General features: G+C 47.6%; 1 protein-coding gene across 1 annotated transcript in view; it reads left to right on the forward strand.

Annotated features, from left to right (window-relative positions):
- Positions 1-5,727: 5,727 nt before the first annotated feature.
- The window catches only part of ZNF185 (zinc finger protein 185 with LIM domain), a gene marked incomplete at its 5' end in the record, with an annotated part of 71,319 nt that continues 58,674 nt past the window's right edge, over positions 5,728-18,372 (forward strand). The window contains 6 exons of the mRNA XM_077825544.1: positions 5,728-5,891; positions 7,135-7,209; positions 13,052-13,090; positions 13,979-14,050; positions 15,144-15,224; positions 15,875-15,955. Of these exons, the coding sequence (XP_077681670.1) occupies positions 5,728-5,891; positions 7,135-7,209; positions 13,052-13,090; positions 13,979-14,050; positions 15,144-15,224; positions 15,875-15,955 (512 nt within the window). The remainder of the gene's footprint in view (positions 5,892-7,134; positions 7,210-13,051; positions 13,091-13,978; positions 14,051-15,143; positions 15,225-15,874; positions 15,956-18,372) is intronic.

An 18,372-nucleotide genomic window follows, 5' to 3' on the forward strand; every position in this document is an offset into this window, starting at 1 on the left:
AGAGAGACAAAAGATTCCTCCCTGTGTCAAAGCCATAAAAGGGAGGTGGAACAGAACAAAGGGGGTTGCCAGTCATGAGAAATCCCCTAGTTACCACCTGAGCTGGAGCTAACAAGAACTGTACCGGGGAAAGGATTGGGCCCAGAGTGAGAAGGAGTCTAGTCTGTGAAAGAAGCTTATTGGAACATCTCTGAGGGTGAGATTTACCTGTATTCAGTGTCTTAAATGTATTAGGCTTAGACTTGAGTGTTTTGTTTTATTTTGCTTGGTAACTTTGTTCTGTCTGTTATTACTTGAAACCACTTAAATCCTACCTTTTATACTTAATAAAATCATTTTTGTTTATTAATTAACCCAGAGTAAGTGGTTAATACCTGGGGGAGCAAACAGCTGTGCATATCTCTCTATCAGTGTTCTAGAGGGCAGACAATTTATGAGTTTACCCTGTATAAGCTTTATACAGAGTAAAACTGATTTATTTGGGGTTTGGATCCAATTGGGAGCTGGGTGTCTGGGTGCTGGAGATAGGTAACCTACGGAGTGGTTTTCAGTTAAAACCTGCAACTTTCTGGGTATGGTTCAGAGTTGGGTCTATGTTGCAGCAGACTAACATGTCTGGCTCAACAAGGCAGGATTCTGGAGTCCCAAGCCATCAGGGAAAATGAGCTCAGAGGTAATTGCAGCACATCAGATGACAGTCCCAAGGGGGCCTCTGTGACCAAACCCGTCACATATCCCAAATACCCCTCCCAGTACACATGCACCCATCCCACACCCCTGAAATACTCATCCCAGTACACACCCCCCCCCGAAATATCCCCCCAGTACACATGCACCCCTCACATACACCACCCAAATATCTCTCCCAGTACACTCCCATCTCACCCCCCTGAGATCCCTCTCCAGTACACATGCACACTTCCTCCACCCTCCCAAATATTCCTCAGCACACACTCAACCACCAGCACCCTGCAAATATCCCTCCCAATACACATGCACCCCCTCCTGTATCCGCCTTCCAGTACACATGCACCCTTGCTGCACCACCCAAATACTCCCCCGTACCCATCCCGCACCCTGAAATTGCCCTCTCAGTACATGCACAGTCTTGCTGCACCCCACAAATAGCCCTCAGTACACCCCGCCCTCCAGAATCAACCAAATTCCTCACGCACAGTTTCTGCATCCTCCCAAATACCCTCCAATACACATGCACCCCCAGAACTCCCCAAATACACTTTTGAGCACATACACCCCTCTGATCCCCCCAAATAGTCTCATTCCCCTAACACTCCCCAAACACCCCTCCCAGCACACTCTCACCCTTCCTGCACACCCCAACAATGTCCCCCCAGCATGTCATCTTTTGGGGAACCTGCAATATGGTAAGACTAACTGTGTCCATACTCAGGGTTTTGCTGGTGTAACTGCTGTGGTAACCTCCCCACCCACCCTGATATAGTTTCACTCATGCAAAATCTGTGTATGGAGCAGGCTGAATCCTTCTGGCCCTTTGTTGCTAGGGTTACCAACCCTCCTGGATTGGACGGGAGTCTCCCGGAATCAGGCTCAATCTCCCAGAGGCTACTGAAGCCAGTCTGGGAGATTTTAGGCCACTAAAAGTCCAGTGGCACAGCGGGGCTAAGGCAGGCTCCCTACCTACCCTGGCTCCGCGTGGCTCCCGGAAGCGGCCAGCACATGCTGCTCCTAGGCACGGGGCGTCCAGGGGGGTCTCTGCTCACTGCCCCTACCCTGAGTGCCCACTCTACAGCACTCATTGACTGGGAACCCAGGCAAGGGCAGCACATGGAGCCACCTGGCCCCTCCACCTAGGAGCCAGACATGCTGGCTGTTTCCTGGGAGCTGCCTGAGATAAGCACCACCCAGCTGGAGCCCACACTATGCATTCCCATTTGCCCCCCTACCCCAGCCCCGAGCCCCCTCCCACACCCAAACTCCCTCCCAGAGTCCACATCATGCACTCTCTCCCGCACCCCAACCCCCTGTCCCAGGCTCAGCCCGGAGCCCCCTCCCACACTCTGAACCCCTCGGTCCCACCCCCAGCCCAGAGCTATCATCCCCTCCCTCACTCCAACCCCTGCCCCAGCCCAGTGAAAGTGAGTGAGGGTGGGGGAGAGTGAGTGATGGAGGGAGGGAGTTGGAATGAGTGGGGGCCTTGGGGAAGGGACAGGACAGGGGGTGGGGCAAGGGTGTTTGGGCTTGTGTGATTAGACAGTTGGCAACCCTATTTGTTGCTGGTTTCCAACTGGAAAAGTTGGAGGCTTTTTGGCAGCAGGCTTTCCTCACACCTTCTCATTTTTAAAATTTTTCTCCTAGGAAAACTGTTTGTATGTAAGGGGGAGTCTATTTTGAATGGGGATTTTTCCCATGAAAATTCCCATTTTCCGTCCAGCTGTACTCAGCCCCTTACAGATAGTGTTTAGCAATCTGCAAGATCAATCCATGTTTTGATATTCCTCTACCCTCCCCCCCACACATACGGCTCCTCCACACCCAAACTTTCCTCAGTGCCTTCCACTTTCTCTCGCCCCTCACTAGGCTTCTTTGGTCCTCTCAAACACCATCCTGTCCAACCCTCACTCTCTCCCATCTCCCCCTAACTGCTTTCTCTCACCTGATCTCTACCCTGCTGATGATGCAGCATGTCCTAATTTCCAACCTATGGCATTTCACATCGCCTGCTTCAATGTTTTAATTAACGTTAATAACACTTATTCCAGTGAATTATCTAATTAAGGTTCCTAATAGGTGAGATGACAGAGCCAATGGAAGATAAGCAGATTTTTGACAGAGCAGCACTGAAGGAAAAGGCCTTATAGGGACAGGAAGCTAGTGCTTGTGCCACAGTCAAAATGAAAGCCCCATTGTGCCAGGTGTGGTACGCATATTCTGGAAGACATGGTTTGATCACTTGCATTTGAAATAGCAGTTGGGAATGGAAGGGTAGTAATGAGCAAGGCAAGGGTCTCCTTAGTCCACTAATTTGAGGCTGGCATTAGACAAGGTTTGCAGGAGGGACTCCTATGTTCTTTCGATCTGTCCGTCCTCCCATTGAGCAAGTTCTAAATTTGTCTCACCACCAGGTGGCAGAAATGGCAAACTGTGCATGACAACCAGAAACATGTTTTTTTCCAACCTAACACTTGCATTAGCTAAAGCCACTCTAAGTAGATTCAGGGAGAGGGAATGTGGAGGCAAACATACTGCCTTTTAGATAAACGAGCAGACAGTCACGTGAATGTCTTTGGTTCTCTGCGGTAGAAAAACAACTCATTCATGCTAAATACTCCCCTTAAAGGAGCACAAGCAAATGAGTCTGTGAATTCCAGTAGAGGGTCCCGTAGGCCAGGATATCCAGTGTAAAGTGGCACCCTAAATCCAATCTGGAGTCTGCCTCTGACTTTGCCAGCTGGCAAATTCCAACTGCCAAAGCCTGTGTGAGTGGGTGAGAGATTCCCTCGGTATTTTAAATCTATTAGAATAAGAAGGGGGAAATAAAAGCTGGCTTCTGTTCCCAAGTGGAATGGCTCCTGGGTAGTAATACCTCGTTAGAACTCATCACCATGCATTTTTTGACAGGTTTCCATGCCCGTTTGGGGCTTTTGTCCTGCCTTCCCACCCTGTTTCTGTTGGCGCCGAAGTTTAGCGCCGACGGCCATTTTGAAAAAAATTTTTGTGCGCGTTTGAATGGGGAAAGTGTTGTGCTTGGATACATGGAGAGCAGTTTAAAGTTTGGGTAAGGTTTATTGAAAAAAGGGGATTGTGTAAGGAGAGCTGTTGTTAAAGGGCAGGTTATTAAAGAAAAGAGATGATGGGGTGCTATAAAAGAATAAAATACACTGTGATATCCAGTGATACACTGAGAGACGAGAGCGAGAGAAATTTAGGGTTGATGAAAAGGAAAGTCTGTGAGAGTGATGGGTCGTCCTTCAGGATAGCTTGTAGACCCATCACTCTCACAGATTTTGGGAGACAGGTCAGTCCTTGCTTACAGCCAGCACCCCAACCTGAAGCAAATACTCACCAGCAACCATACACCACACAACAGAACCACTAACCCAGGAACCTATCCTTGCAACAAAGCCTGTTGCCAACTCTGTCCACATATCTATTCAGGGGACACCATCATAGGGCCTAATCACATCAGCCACACTATCAGAGGGTCTTTCACCTGCACATCTACCAATGTGATATATGCCATCATGTGCCCCTCTGCCATGTACATGTGCCCCTCAGCAATGCCCCTCTGCCATGTACATTGGTCAAACTGGACAGTCTCTATGTAAAAGAATAAATGGACACAAATCAGACATCAAGAATTATAACATTCAAAAACCAGTTGGAGAACACTTCAATCTCTTTGGTCACTCGATTACAGACCTAAAGTTGCAATTCTTCAACAAAAAAACTTCAAAAACAGACTCCAACGAGAGACTGCTGAATTGGAATTAATTTGCAAACTGGATACAATTAACTTAGGCTTGAAGAGAGACTGGGAGTGGATGGGTCATTACACAAAGTAAAACTATTTCCCCGTGTTTATTCCCCCCCCCCCATTGTTCCGCAGACGTTCTTGTCAACTGCTGGAAATGGCCCACCTTGATTATCACTACAAAAGGTTTTTTCTCCCCCGCTCTCCTGCTGGTAATAGCTCACCTTAAGTGATCACTCTCTTTACAGTGTGTATGGTAACACCCATTGTTCATGTTCTCTATGTATATAAATCTCCCCACTGTATTTTCCACTGAATGCATCCGATGAAGTGAGCTGTAGCTCACGAAAGCTTATGCTCAAATAAATTGGTTAGTCTCTAAGGTGCCACAAGTACTCCTTTTCTTTTTGCGAATACAGATTAACATGGCTGCTACTCTGAAACCTATTCTTTTATAGCATCCCATCATCTCTCTTTTCTTTAATAACCTGCCCTTTAACAACAGCTCTCCTTACGCAATCCCCTTTTTTCGATAAACCTTAACCAAACTTTAAACTGCTCTCCATGTATCCAAGCACAACACCTCCCCCATTCAAATGCACACAAAATTTTTTTTCAAAATGGCCAACAGCACCAAACTTTGGCGCCAACGGAAAGGGGGTGGGAAGGGCAACAAAAATGATTAGGGGACTGGAACAGATGACTTATGAGGAGAGGCTGAGGGAACTGGAATTGTTTAGTCTGCAGAAGAGAAGAATGAGAGGGGATTTGATAGCTGCTTTCAACTACCTGAAAGGTGGTTCCAAAGAGGATGGATCTAGATCTCAGTGGTAGCAGATGACAGGACAAGGAGTAATGGTCTCAAGTTGTAGTGGGGGGCGATTTAGGTTGGATATTAGGAAAAACTTTTTCACTAGGAGGGTGGTGAAACACTGGAATGCGTTACCTAGGGAGGTGGTGGAATCTCCTTCCTTAGAAGTTTTTAAGGTCAGGCTTGACAAAGCCCTGGCTGGGATGATTTAATTGGGGATCGGTCCTGCTTTGAGCAGGGGGTTGGACTAGATGACCTCCTGAGGTCCCTTCCAACCCTGATATTCTATGATTCTATGATTCTAAGGTGGGACAAAAGCCCCAAACGGGGCATGGAAACCTGTCAAAAATGCATGGTGATGAGTGCTATCGAGCTATTACTACTCTCCTGAATGAGTCTGTTGGTAGTGGGAGTTCTGTCCTTATTCAACAAGCCCATACCCTCAGTCCCACACATCCCCTAAACCATCTCCTCTTGTTCTATATCAGGGGATGTTATTCCACCCAGTGAAGAAGATCGCAAGAAGATCATCAGGCAGATGAAGGTACGCACCACACTAAAAGGGGATAAGAGCTGGATCTACCCACAAAACTCAGACAATGAGGAGGAGATGAAGAGAAGCTCATTGTAAGTAGGGTACCAGTCTCACCCACCCCCAGCTTGTTGCCCCTTCCTCCCAGAATTCTGTGGTATTTTGGTAGAGTTCCTTCCCCAAACTCAGTGGAGTCATGAGACAACTCCATCACCGTCAGGCATTCCCTAAGGGTGACACAAGGCCATGCGGCTGGCAATGAACTCACAATCAAATGGATGCATCGCTTGTATTTACTTTTGATAGTTAAATGGAAATGACCTATCCAGAGAACCATGAACCCAGGAGCTTGGAGGAGTTTTTAATCCCCAGGAGGAGATGTCCACCTGCAAATGGGAAAGGATCAGCTGAACTCATGGAGCCAGTCCTGCGCAATGCTCTGGCCCTGTGATTGCTGACCTGGTAAAAAGGGGCTGCAAAGCTGCCTGAAGTGGGCAGATGGAGGTTGCCCCACGTTGGGGAATCCTGGACCCTAAGAGTTGTAAAGCCAACACAACTAGCTCTCCACCACCCCCTGCTGGTCCCAGGGGCATGGCATTACCCTTGCAAGGTGCATTGGGTGGAGCTTGGGACTACAGATACTTAAAGAGCCAGAGTTTTATTAAACTGCTTAATGAAAAACAAAACAAAAAATCTCCCTCCTCTCTAAACAAGCCTCCCTAGTGCTGATGAAACCTGAGTGTGTCAGCAAACTGGCAGCTGACCACAGGATGCTCCATCCCCATGCCAGTTTGGATGCTGTAGATTATCTGGCAGGGACTTTGCTCCCTACTAGTTTATAAAGCACCATCTGCAGCATGAGCGCTCTCTAAATAACAGCAGCAAAATAGGGAGGCAGACAGTGCAATCCCAGTGGGTGGGGCACCAGAGTAATTCAGGAGACCTGGGTTCTGGGTCTGCCACAGACTCGCTGTGTGACTTTGAGCAAGTCACTTTCCACTCTTTGTGCTTCACTTTCCCCATCTGTGCAATGGGGCTAATGCTCCTTGCCTCATGGTGAGGTGCTTTGAGATCTGTGGATGAAAGAGCTGGGTGAGTATGATGACAGCAATGTGGTTCTTCAGGGAGCATTGCCTGCATGGGATTTCCTTCATGGGTGAAGTCCTCTCTGACTGCAGCACGACATTGCCACGCTGGCACCACGATGTGCCATGCACATGGGCTGGCACTGGAGGTGTGTTTTACTCACATAACTGTCACATTTGGCATGTCTAAAGAAGTTGAGAATTGTGTGAATGGGACTGTTGCCATTGTGATTCTATTCCTTCCCCCCACCAGGCACTTACCATGTAGGTCTGGAAAGATTGACGGGGGATCCCCAGCCTCAGCATCTGTTATACCCCACGGTAACAGGTAACTGAAGGCTTCTGGCTGGGATGGTATAAATATGCAGTGCCATTGCAGCTGCCTGGGCATGGGGTTCTTCGAGGTCTCCTCACACCCACTCCTGGTATTATTAGGTTATAAAACATAATACTGGAGGAGAGCTGCACCCATTGTGCTCAGCACAGCATTCTGCAAGCATTCATCTTGGACAGAGCATGGCCCCAATCCTGCAAGTTCATACATGCGGATGGATCCATGTGCCACCGTAGTGCCATGTATGGCCCCAATCAGTGGCAGATTATCCAATGGGCTGATGGGGCCTGTGCCCAGAGGCCCTGGCCAATTAGGGGGGCCCTGGAAAAATGGGTGCCCCTCCCTCAGCAGAAATCTACCGCAGGGTGGCGGAAGCCCAGAGCCCTGACAGAAGCACCATGCAGGGGGCAGGTGGGGGAAGCCCCAGCGCCCAGACCCCCGCTGTGGCCCTGGGACTGGAGGAGCTCTCACTCCCTGCTGTGGCCTCAGGGCTGGGAGAGCTCTCATTCCCTGTTGCAGCCCCAGGGCTGTGGTCGGGGGACACAGCTTCTCTCAGGTTAGGGCCATGGGGGGCAGGGGAGGGAGGCAGAAAGGAGCAAATGGGTTGCGGGGCCACAGTGTGTGGGGGGTGGAATGGTTCACTGCCGTGGGTGGAACAGGGGTGGGGCTGTGGGGGAAAGGGGCAGAATGGGGTGTGGCCATGGGCAGGCAGAAGGGGCAGTAGGGATGGGACTGCAGGCAGAAGGGGCGGGGGAGCAGGGGCACTTGCTCTGGCCCAGGGCCCCAGGAAACCTTAATCCACCTCTGGCCCCAAGCCTGCAAGCTCACAGGTGCAGGTGGATTTGTGTGCTGGCACGCTGCTTTGGATGGCCCTGATTCTGCAAGCTTATGGATTCAGGGGGATCCCTGTGCCAGTGTGGTGCCTGGGCATAAGGGTCCAGCTGTTTGGATCCTAAGAAAATAAAAATATGGGGCACTGGTTAGCCGAATGTTTGAGCCCCCTGCTGGCTGCAGTCCCATTGCTGAAAAGTGACAGTCCTTGCCGATCTGAATTTTTCATTAATAACTCTCCTGTGAGTGGTTTGCTGCCACTTCCCCCTTCTCCTCCATGGCCTCTTGTCTGTTCTTGTTGCATTCCTCCTCTCATTAGCTGGCAGGATTCTCCATGGAGGGCCTTTGCTTGCGGCCTTCCTGTAAAGCAGCATGCACATTGAGGCACTATAGATAATAACAGCAACACTTAGAATCATAGAATCATAGAATCATAGAATCATAGAATATCAGGGTTGGAAGGGACCCCTGAAGGTCATCTAGTCCAACCCCCTGCTCGAAGCAGGACCAATTCCCAGTTAAATCATCCCAGCCAGGGCTTTGTCAAGCCTGACCTTAAAAACTTCCAAGGAAGGAGATTCCACCACCTCCCTAGGCAACGCATTCCAGTGTTTCACCACCCTCTTAGTGAAAAAGTTTTTCCTAATATCCAATCTAATCCTCCCCCACTGCAACTTGAGACCATTACTCCTCGTTCTGTCATCTGCTACCATTGAGAACAGTCTAGAGCCATCCTCTTTGGAACCCCCTTTCAGGTAGTTGAAAGCAGCTATCAAATCCCCCCTCATTCTTCTCTTCTGCAGGCTAAACAATCCCAGCTCCCTCAGCCTCTCCTCATAAGTCATGTGTTCTAGACCCCTAATCATTTTTGTTGCCCTTCGCTGGACTCTCTCCAATTTATCCACATCCTTCTTGTAGTGTGGGGCCCAAAACTGGACACAGTACTCCAGATGAGGCCTCACCAATGTCGAATAGAGGGGGACGATCATGTCCCTCGATCTGCTCGCTATGCCCCTACGTATACATCCCAAAATGCCATTGGCCTTTTTGGCAACAAGGGCACACTGCTGACTCATATCCAGCTTCTCGTCCACTGTCACCCCTAGGTCCTTTTCCGCAGAACTGCTGCCTAGCCATTCGGTCCCTAGTCTGTAGCGGTGCATTGGATTCTTCCGTCCTAAGTGCAGGACCCTGCACTTATCCTTATTGAACCTCATCAGATTTCTTTTGGCCCAATCCTCCAATTTGTCTAGGTCCTTCTGTATCCTATCCCTCCCCTCCAGCGTATCTACCACTCCTCCCAGTTTAGTATCGTCCACAAATTTGCTGAGAGTGCAATCCACACCATCCTCCAGATCATTTATGAAGATATTGAACAAAACCGGCCCCAGGACCGACCCCTGGGGCACTCCACTTGACACCGGCTGCCAACTAGACATGGAGCCATTGATCACTACCCGTTGAGCCCGACAATCTAGCCAGCTTTCTACCCACCCTATAGTGCATTCATGCAGCCCATACTCCAGGACCCTGCACTTATCCTTATTGAACCTCATCAGATTTCTTTTGGCCCAATCCTCCAATTTGTCTAGGTCCTTCTGTATCCTATCCCTCCCCTCCAGCGTATCTACCACTCCTCCCAGTTTAGTATCGTCCGCAAATTTGCTGAGAGTGCAATCCACACCATCCTCCAGATCATTTATGAAGATATTGAACAAAACCGGCCCCAGGACCGACCCCTGGGGCACTCCACTTGACACCGGCTGCCAACTAGACATGGAGCCATTGATCACTACCCGTTGAGCCCGACAATCTAGCCAGCTTTCTACCCACCCTATAGTGCATTCATGCAGCCCATACTCCAGGACCCTGCACTTATCCTTATTGAACCTCATCAGATTTCTTTTGGCCCAATCCTCCAATTTGTCTAGGTCCTTCTGTATCCTATCCCTCCCCTCCAGCGTATCTACCACTCCTCCCAGTTTAGTATCGTCCGCAAATTTGCTGAGAGTGCAATCCACACCATCCTCCAGATCATTTATGAAGATATTGAACAAAACCGGCCCCAGGACCGACCCCTGGGGCACTCCACTTGACACCGGCTGCCAACTAGACATGGAGCCATTGATCACTACCCGTTGAGCCCGACAATCTAGCCAGCTTTCTACCCACCCTATAGTGCATTCATCCAGCCCATACTTCCTTAACTTGCTGACAAGAATACTGTGGGAGACCGTGTCAAAAGCTTTGCTAAAGTCAAGAAACAATACATCCACTGCTTTCCCTTCATCCACAGAACCAGTAATCTCATCATAAAAGGTGATTAGATTAGTCAGGCATGACCTTCCCTTGGTGAATCCATGCTGGCTGTTCCTGATCACTTTCCTCTCATGCAAGTACTTCAAGATTGATTCTTTGAGGACCTGCTCCATGATTTTTCCAGGGACTGAGGTGAGGCTGACTGGCCTGTAGTTCCCAGGATCCTCCTTCTTCCCTTTTTTAAAGATTGGCACTACATTAGCCTTTTTCCAGTCACCCGGGACTTCCCCGGTTCGCCACGAGTTTTCAAAGATAATGGCCAATGGCTCTGCAATCACAGCCGCCAATTCCTTCAGCACTCTCGGATGCAACTCGTCCGGCCCCATGGACTTGTGCACGTCCAGCTTTTCTAAATAGTCCCTAACCACCTCTATCTCCACAGAGGGCTGGCCATCTCTTCCCCATTTTGTGATGCCCAGCGTAGCAGTCTGGGAGCTGACCTTGTTAGTGAAAACAGAGGCAAAAAAAGCATTGAGTACATTAGCTTTTTCCACATCCTCTGTCACTAGGTTGCCTCCCTCATTCAGTAAGGGGCCCACACTTTCCTTGGCTTTCTTCTTGTTGCCAACATACCTGAAGAAACCCTTCTTGTTACTCTTGACATCTCTCGCTAGCTGCAGCTCCAGGTGCGATTTGGCCCTCCTGATTTCATTCCTACATGCCCGAGCAATATTTTTATACTCTTCCCTGGTCATATGTCCAACCTTCCACTTCTTGTAAGCTTCTTTTTTATGTTTAAGATCCGCTAGGATTTCACCGTTAAGCCAAGCCGGTCGCCTGCCATATTTACTATTCTTTCGACTCATCGGGATGGTTTGTCCCTGTAACCTCAACAGGGATTCCTTGAAATACAGCCAGCTCTCCTGGACTCCTTTCCCCTTCATGTTAGTCCCCCAGGGGATCCTACCCATCCGTTCCCTGAGGGAGTCGAAGTCTGCTTTCCTGAAGTCCAGGGTCCGTATCCTGCTGCTTACCTTTCTTCCCTGCGTCAGGATCCTGAACTCAACCAACTCATGGTCACTGCCTCCCAGATTCCCATCCACTTTTGCTTCCCCCACTAATTCTACCCAGTTTGTGAGCAGCAGGTCAAGAAAAGCGCCCCCCCTAGTTGGCTCCTCTAGCACTTGCACCAGGAAATTGTCCCCTACGCTTTCCAAAAACTTCCTGGATTGTCTATGCACCGCAGTATTGCTTTCCCAGCAGATATCAGGAAAATTAAAGTCACCCATGAGAATCAGGGCATGCGATCTAGTAGCTTCCGTGAGCTGCTGGAAGAAACTTGTGACATTGCAGGGGAATGCACTGAAATAAAAATGTGGCCGCTTTTGGATAGGTATTTTCTGTGTCCCATCCCACCCCCACAGCCAGAGGAGCTGGTTCTCCCCACCAGGGCTGGTGGAGCTTGCTCTCCATGCCTGCCCCCCATGGCTGGTGGAGTTCACTCTCAACTGGCAGCTGTAGGATCTGGATCTCCCTCTGTGGACTCAGGGCCAGAGGAACTTGGTCTTCCCACCCTGGCCCCAGAGGAGTTCTTTGCCCTCATTGATTGGAGGGCCTGTGCCCCTGCTTCCCACCCCCCCACGCACACCCCTGAGACATTGGCAATGTGATGCCTTTGGGGGCATGTTCACCTCTCAGTGAAAGGGGAGGAGTGGAGTCTGCTGTAGCGGAGGTAAGGGGGAGAGCAAGGTGCTCAGAAACCCAGTGGTAACAAGGACCACTGTCTTTTTGTTCTGTTTGTACAGCGCCCAGTATGGGCGTCCTGGTCAGTGACTGGGGTTCTGACATGTTTCTGCAATACAAATAATTAATAGGCCAAGATTTCCAAGAGCATCTAGTGATTCTGGGTGCCCAACTTGAGATATGTTAAAAGGGGCCAGACTTTCACCAAAGCCCAGATCCTCAAAGGTATTTAGGCTTCTAACTCACACTGAAAGAGCCTAAGCACCTTTGAGGACCGGGGCCCCAGCCACTACAAATCAGAACCTTTAAGGTGTCTCAGGTTGAGCACCCAAACATTGAAACATCTCAAATGACTAGTCACTTTTGAAAATCCAGTGTGGCCATTCTTATGCTGCTTCTCCTGCAGTCCCTGTCCTACTTTCACTGTCAAAAAGACATTTCTGATTCAATATTTCACAGGTTTTTATGTCAGTCCTTTTAGCATGTCACAATTTGCAGGTTCTAACCCTATCTGACAATGTTTCCTTCCTATTCCCCTAAGGGAGTGTTTCCCCAGACGCCTTCGCTGGCTGAACAGCAGGCCCCTTCTGCAGATGGACATTTGAATAAGTTAATGTAATAATGTATGTTGTTCTATAAGAGAGACAATGTTTGTTTGATCCATTATCCATCCACGTATATTCCATCTGTGGATTTATCTTTGTTTCAGGAATTAAACAGACTGTCAGCATTATTTTTTAAAGAATTAGTCAGTTTCCTGATAGAGCCCCTTACAGCACATCCTGAAATAGCGTAAAAAAAATTCCTTTGGAGCTATTTGTAAACAATAGTGGCTACATAAACTTTGGATGGGGATGTGAAATAGCAACACGGGGCTCTGGATTTCCACTATTGTGGCTTTGAACAGCACCAGAAGCCCTGGTGCACTGACAGCCTTGTACCCTATGGATATTGCTGCTCCTGTTTCTTTCTTGTGAGTTTTTGATTTCTATTCACTGTGTAGGTTGCCAGGTTCCAAGCCCACCTCCGGTTACCTCATCAGGTTGGTATGAAGAGCCCCATCCCTGGAGTTAGAAACACTGGGGCTGCAGGTGACAGAAGCTAAGACAGTAGAGGATAAAATGGGTGAAATATCAATATCACCTGGGTTTCACTGTTATGGTGGTGTCTGACTGTGGAGACCCCCTGTGGGTAGACATGTTTGGGTGCTTAACAAGCAGAGCACTGGCAGTGATGGGAAATCAGATCTCATAGCCTGAGGAGTAAGGTAGTCACTTGGTGGGGGTGTCAGAAAGTCTCTCCCCAGTCCCTTGTAAACAGGAGTGTACTAGAAACCCAGAGCACTGTGGGATTCACCATCCATTGCAGCACTAGATGTTGACCAGCAATGGACTTGGTCCTCTGTGGTCTGCCAGAGGATCATGTATCCTGTATTGCCACACTCCCGAGTCCATGTGGGAGCTGATTAAGTGTTGACTACAACCATGGAATGGTTGAATCTCTTTCTGACCCAACATCTTGCCCCCAACATGAGACATAGGCCCTTGCATTAGCCAAAACGCTAGGTGTATTCGCGTCCTCTCACAATTCCATTACCCTTTGGGTGCTGGATGGATCCTGGTACACACTCAAGGGTCACAAAGTCATCATGCTTCCATGGAATGTGAGGCTGGGCAGTGCGTCCCCATCAGGCTACACAGATGCCATTGTGATGGACAGAGATTATACAGTCATAATGTACTGGAGGTGATGAGAGCCCTGCAATCTATGAGGAAAATCTGCAGCTTAATAGATTTGATGGAAAAAGATTTGGTGCCCACTTTAGCATGGTTCTCTCCTCTAGGGCCTTTCTCGATGTCTCCCTCAGCCTTTCTGTAATCTTCGTTCTAAGATGGCCCTGAACCTAACTACAGTTCTCCTCTTCCTATAGGGGTGTGTTCACCAGGACTATTGAAAAGACTTCGCCCGAGAGCAGCTTCTATTCCAATGGCACGCAGAAAAGGTTTGTCTGATCCTATTCTTCATACAAGACCTACTTGGGGTTTTGGAATATTCTGCATACACTGGTGCCCAGTCTTTGATTTCATACAGTGCCTGTAGAGTCCCACAGATCTCCATTAAACTCTGGCAGAGCCACTCCAACCACAATCCAGAATCCAGAGATGATGAAGCTTCTAACAAACTAGAGAGAGACTTGGACCCAACCCGCTGCACTTGGAGCACATTCAAAACTCCAAACTCGGATTCCAATTCTGTGGCTTCATGCCATCTTTAAACTGAACCAGTTGTGGTGCATAGTGGAAAGGTTCAGCTTGGCTCCCCATTGACCTCTGAGAAGGCAGCCGGAAGTTGTCTGAGAAGGCAGCCGGAAGTGGGAGTGTTCTGGGTGTGCCCTCATTTTTTATCTTGGGATAGCTTGTCCCAGAAATCATGTGCTGATTAGAGCTTTTTGGAGTGGGTAGGAACCTTGAGAAAATGTCCATGCTGGTTTCATTCAATAATCATTGTAACAAACCTAATCACAAAAATAACAAAAACATTTTATAACAATGATGATGTTGTTGTTTATTTTTGAAACCTGGAATGGATGGTGGTCACCCCCAGCTTGCCACTAGCATTACACGGCCCTGGCATCAGGAGTACTTGTGGGGTGGAGAGTTGCAAGCTAGCATAGCCAATCCTGAGTCTTCCCCGTGGCAGGATGATTTACGGCTTCTTTGCCACCTTGGCACACCCATGCATTTCCCCCTTTAAAGTCCAATGGATGATGCTAGAGAGAGCAGTTTTACAAGATGTGTGTCTCTCTCTCCTTGTAACAAGATAGGGTTGTGTGATGGAGGGGGATTCCAAACCCAGTAATGACAGTTTTCAGGAGCCCTTGGAAAACTACTGGGCCCTCATATCTCAGCCCAGGACAGCTCACAAGGACAATGTGCTGGCCATACTTTGGCTAAAGTAATCAGCATGATCCATTAGGTCATCCTTTTTACCCTTCTCTTGTGAAACATTCTTGAATCTGCATGGGAGGGAGGCTGGCGGGAGGGCAAGAGGTCACAAGTGCCACATTAATGGAAGTGACTGTGTGTTATCTGCAGTGCTGCAGCTCAGGCTAAGAGTTCCAGCCTCCCCCGCTTCTCCTCCGGATACAAGATGACAACTGAGGATTATAAGAAACTGTGAGTGTACTGAGAGGAGCAGTGCACTGCTTATCGAACTGCAGGGCCTCACCTGGTGCAATCGCCTGCGTGATGGAGCCACCTGCTCAGCCAGGCTGATCTCTCGGCTTGCTGAGCATTCCATTGCCCTTCATTTTAAAAGAAGTTACTGCGTGGAGCTTCCTTCTGCATGGGGTGAATTTTGTCCTTAGTAAATCCAGTTGGGACAGGAGCCAGAAGCCTCCAAACTACCACAAGGGGTGCTTGCTTTGCTGTATCTGTAGCCTGTCTGAAAGCAAGAAATACAGAAATCTCGTGTCTGGGCCTGCTGCCAGGCCACGGCCTGACTTTTCTGATCAAAGCAGGTTCTGGCTGAGCATTCAGCATTATCATCTGCTTAAGCCCTGTAAATCAGAAAACCTGGACAGGGATATGTTTTCACCATGGTGCATGGAAAATAAAAGTGCCTCTCCCATAAATGAGGGTGAGGATTCCAGTGCCCTCCTTTAGGTGCTGCATTGACATCTACACCTAAGTCATCTCATCATCTGTGCTCACCTGGCTAAGGCTGCTCCAAAGTCTGTTATTCAGCGCCCATTGGTTTAAATGCTTTTATGACTAGGTACGAAAACAAAGCCATTAACATAGCTCTCCCCTTCTCTTGGATTCAGGGCTCCATTCAATGTCAGGCAAATATCAGTGGACTCAGATGAAGAGAAACCAGCTTTTTCCCCAGATGAACATAAGAAGAGGTACAAACTGCTGCAGTCAATATCTTTCCATGCAGGGGTTGTGGGGATTCAAAGGACACAACAGAAAGTATCTTTTCATCTTATCTACCAGCATCATGCGGGTCAGGTTTATGAAAACTTTAGCTGAGCCAGTCAGAATAATAATGCATTTCTATAGAGAGAGCATCAATGCCCCCAGGCCTCTGGGCTCCTAACAAAATATAATTAAAAGCCTGACGTGATTCAAAATGACAGCACGGCCCAATTAATTTCCTAGAGAGTGAGAGGTGGAGGGGAACCCATCAGCTACATACAGTTTATGTGACTGGATGGAAAAAATGGTGTAAAGACTTAGAAATATCCTGGGAGTAAAGTGAGCAAGCTGTTTTCTGTAGCCAGACCCGAGCTCCAGAATTCTAAGTCTGGACATTTTTGCATTTGGATCTAAATCCAGATCTGAACTTCCATAGCTCAGGCCCAGCTCTAGCTTTCACATCACTTCCTCTGTAAGGCAGGACTTCCTGGAACACTGCCTCAGAAGCAGCCAATCAGAGTTCCTGACACTTGAAATAATATTTTCAGAACTACCCTTTTCTGGCACGGGTCTTTTGGAATGGAAACATATATTTTGACAGACTTGTTGAAAATCTCTGGGTAAGGATAAAAGGGATAAAAAACAATTGTGATGTCATGGTATGGGTCTACTACAGACCACCTAACCAAGAAGAGATGGATGAGGCTTTTTTTAAACAACTAACAAAATCTTCCAAAGCACAGGACTTGGTGGTAATGGGGGACTTCAACTATTCAGGCATCAACTAACACAGATTATCCAACAAGTTCTTGGAATGTATTGGAGACATTTTTTTATTTCAGAAGGTGGAGGAAGCTACTAGGGGAGAGGCTATTCTAAATCTGATTTTGACAAATAGGGAGAAACTGGTTGAGAATTTGAAAGTGGAAGGCAGCTTGGGTGAAAGGAACCATGAAATGGTAGAGTTCATGATTATAAGGAATGGTAGGAAGGAGAACAGCAAAATAAAGACAATGAATTTCAAGAAGGTGGACTTTAGCAAATTCAGGAGTTGGTAGGTAAGATCCCATAGGAAGCAAGTCTAAGGGGAAAACAATTGAAGACAGTTGGCAGTTTTTCAGAGACATTATTAAGGGCACAAAAGCAAACTAACCCACTGCATAGGAAAGATAGGAAGTATGGCAAGAGACCACCTGGTTTAACCAGAAGATCTTCAATGATCTTAAACTTAACAAGAGTCCTACAAAAAGTGGAAACTCGGTCAAATTTCACAGGATGAATATAAACAAATAACACAAGTAGGTAGGGACAAAATTAGAAAGGCCAAGGCATAAAACAAGATCAAACTAGCTAGAGACATAAATGGTAACAAGAAAACATTCTACATTCGAAGCAAGAGGAAGACCAAGGACAGGGTAGGCCTGTTACTCAATGAGGGGGACAAACAATAACAGAAAATGTGGATATGGCAGAGGTGCTTAATGATTTCTTTGTTTCGGTTTTCACCAAGAAGGTTGGTGGTGATTGGACATCTAACATAGTGAATGTCAGTGAAAATGAGGTAGGATCAGAGGCTAAAATAGGAAAGAACAGGTTAAAAATTACTTAGATGTCTTCAAATCACGAGGACCTGATGAAATGCATCCTAGACTACTCCAGGAGCTGACTGAGGAGATATCTGAGCCATTCGCGATTATCTTTGAAAAGTCATGGAAGATGGGAGACATTCCAGAAGACTGGAAAGGGGCAAATACAGTGCCCATCTATAAAAAGGGAAATAAAGACAAACCAAGGAATTACTGACCAGTCAGCTTAACTTCTGTGCCCAGAAAGTTAATAAAGCAAATAATTAAGCAATCAATTTGCAAACATCTAGAAAATAATAAGGTGATAAGTAACAGCATGGATTAGTGAAGAACAAATTGTGTCATATCAACCTGATAGCTTTCTTTCAAAAGGTAACAAGCCTTGTGGATGGGGGGAAGCGGTAGACGTATCTTGACTTTAGTAAAGTTTTTGATGCTATCTCACATGACTTTCTCATAAACAAATTATGGAAATGGAACCTAGATGGAGCTATTATAAGGTGGGTGCATAACTGGTTGGAAAACCATTCCCAGAGAGTAGTTATCAGTGGTTCACAGTCATGCTGGAAGGGCATAATGAGTGGGGTCCTGCAGGGATCAGTTCTCTGGCCAGTTCTGTTCAATATCTTCATCAATGATTTAAATAATGTCATAGAGAGTACACTTATAAAATGTTTGTGGATTATACCAGGATGGGAGAGATTGCAAGTGCTTTGGAGGACAGGACTATAATTCAAAATGATCTGGACAAACTGGAGAAATGGTCTGAAGTAAATAGGATGAAATTCAATAAGGACAAATGCAGAGTACTCCACTTA

The sequence above is a fragment of the Eretmochelys imbricata genome, chromosome 9, assembly GCF_965152235.1.
Source record: "Eretmochelys imbricata isolate rEreImb1 chromosome 9, rEreImb1.hap1, whole genome shotgun sequence".
Lineage (NCBI taxonomy): Eukaryota > Metazoa > Chordata > Testudines > Cheloniidae > Eretmochelys > Eretmochelys imbricata.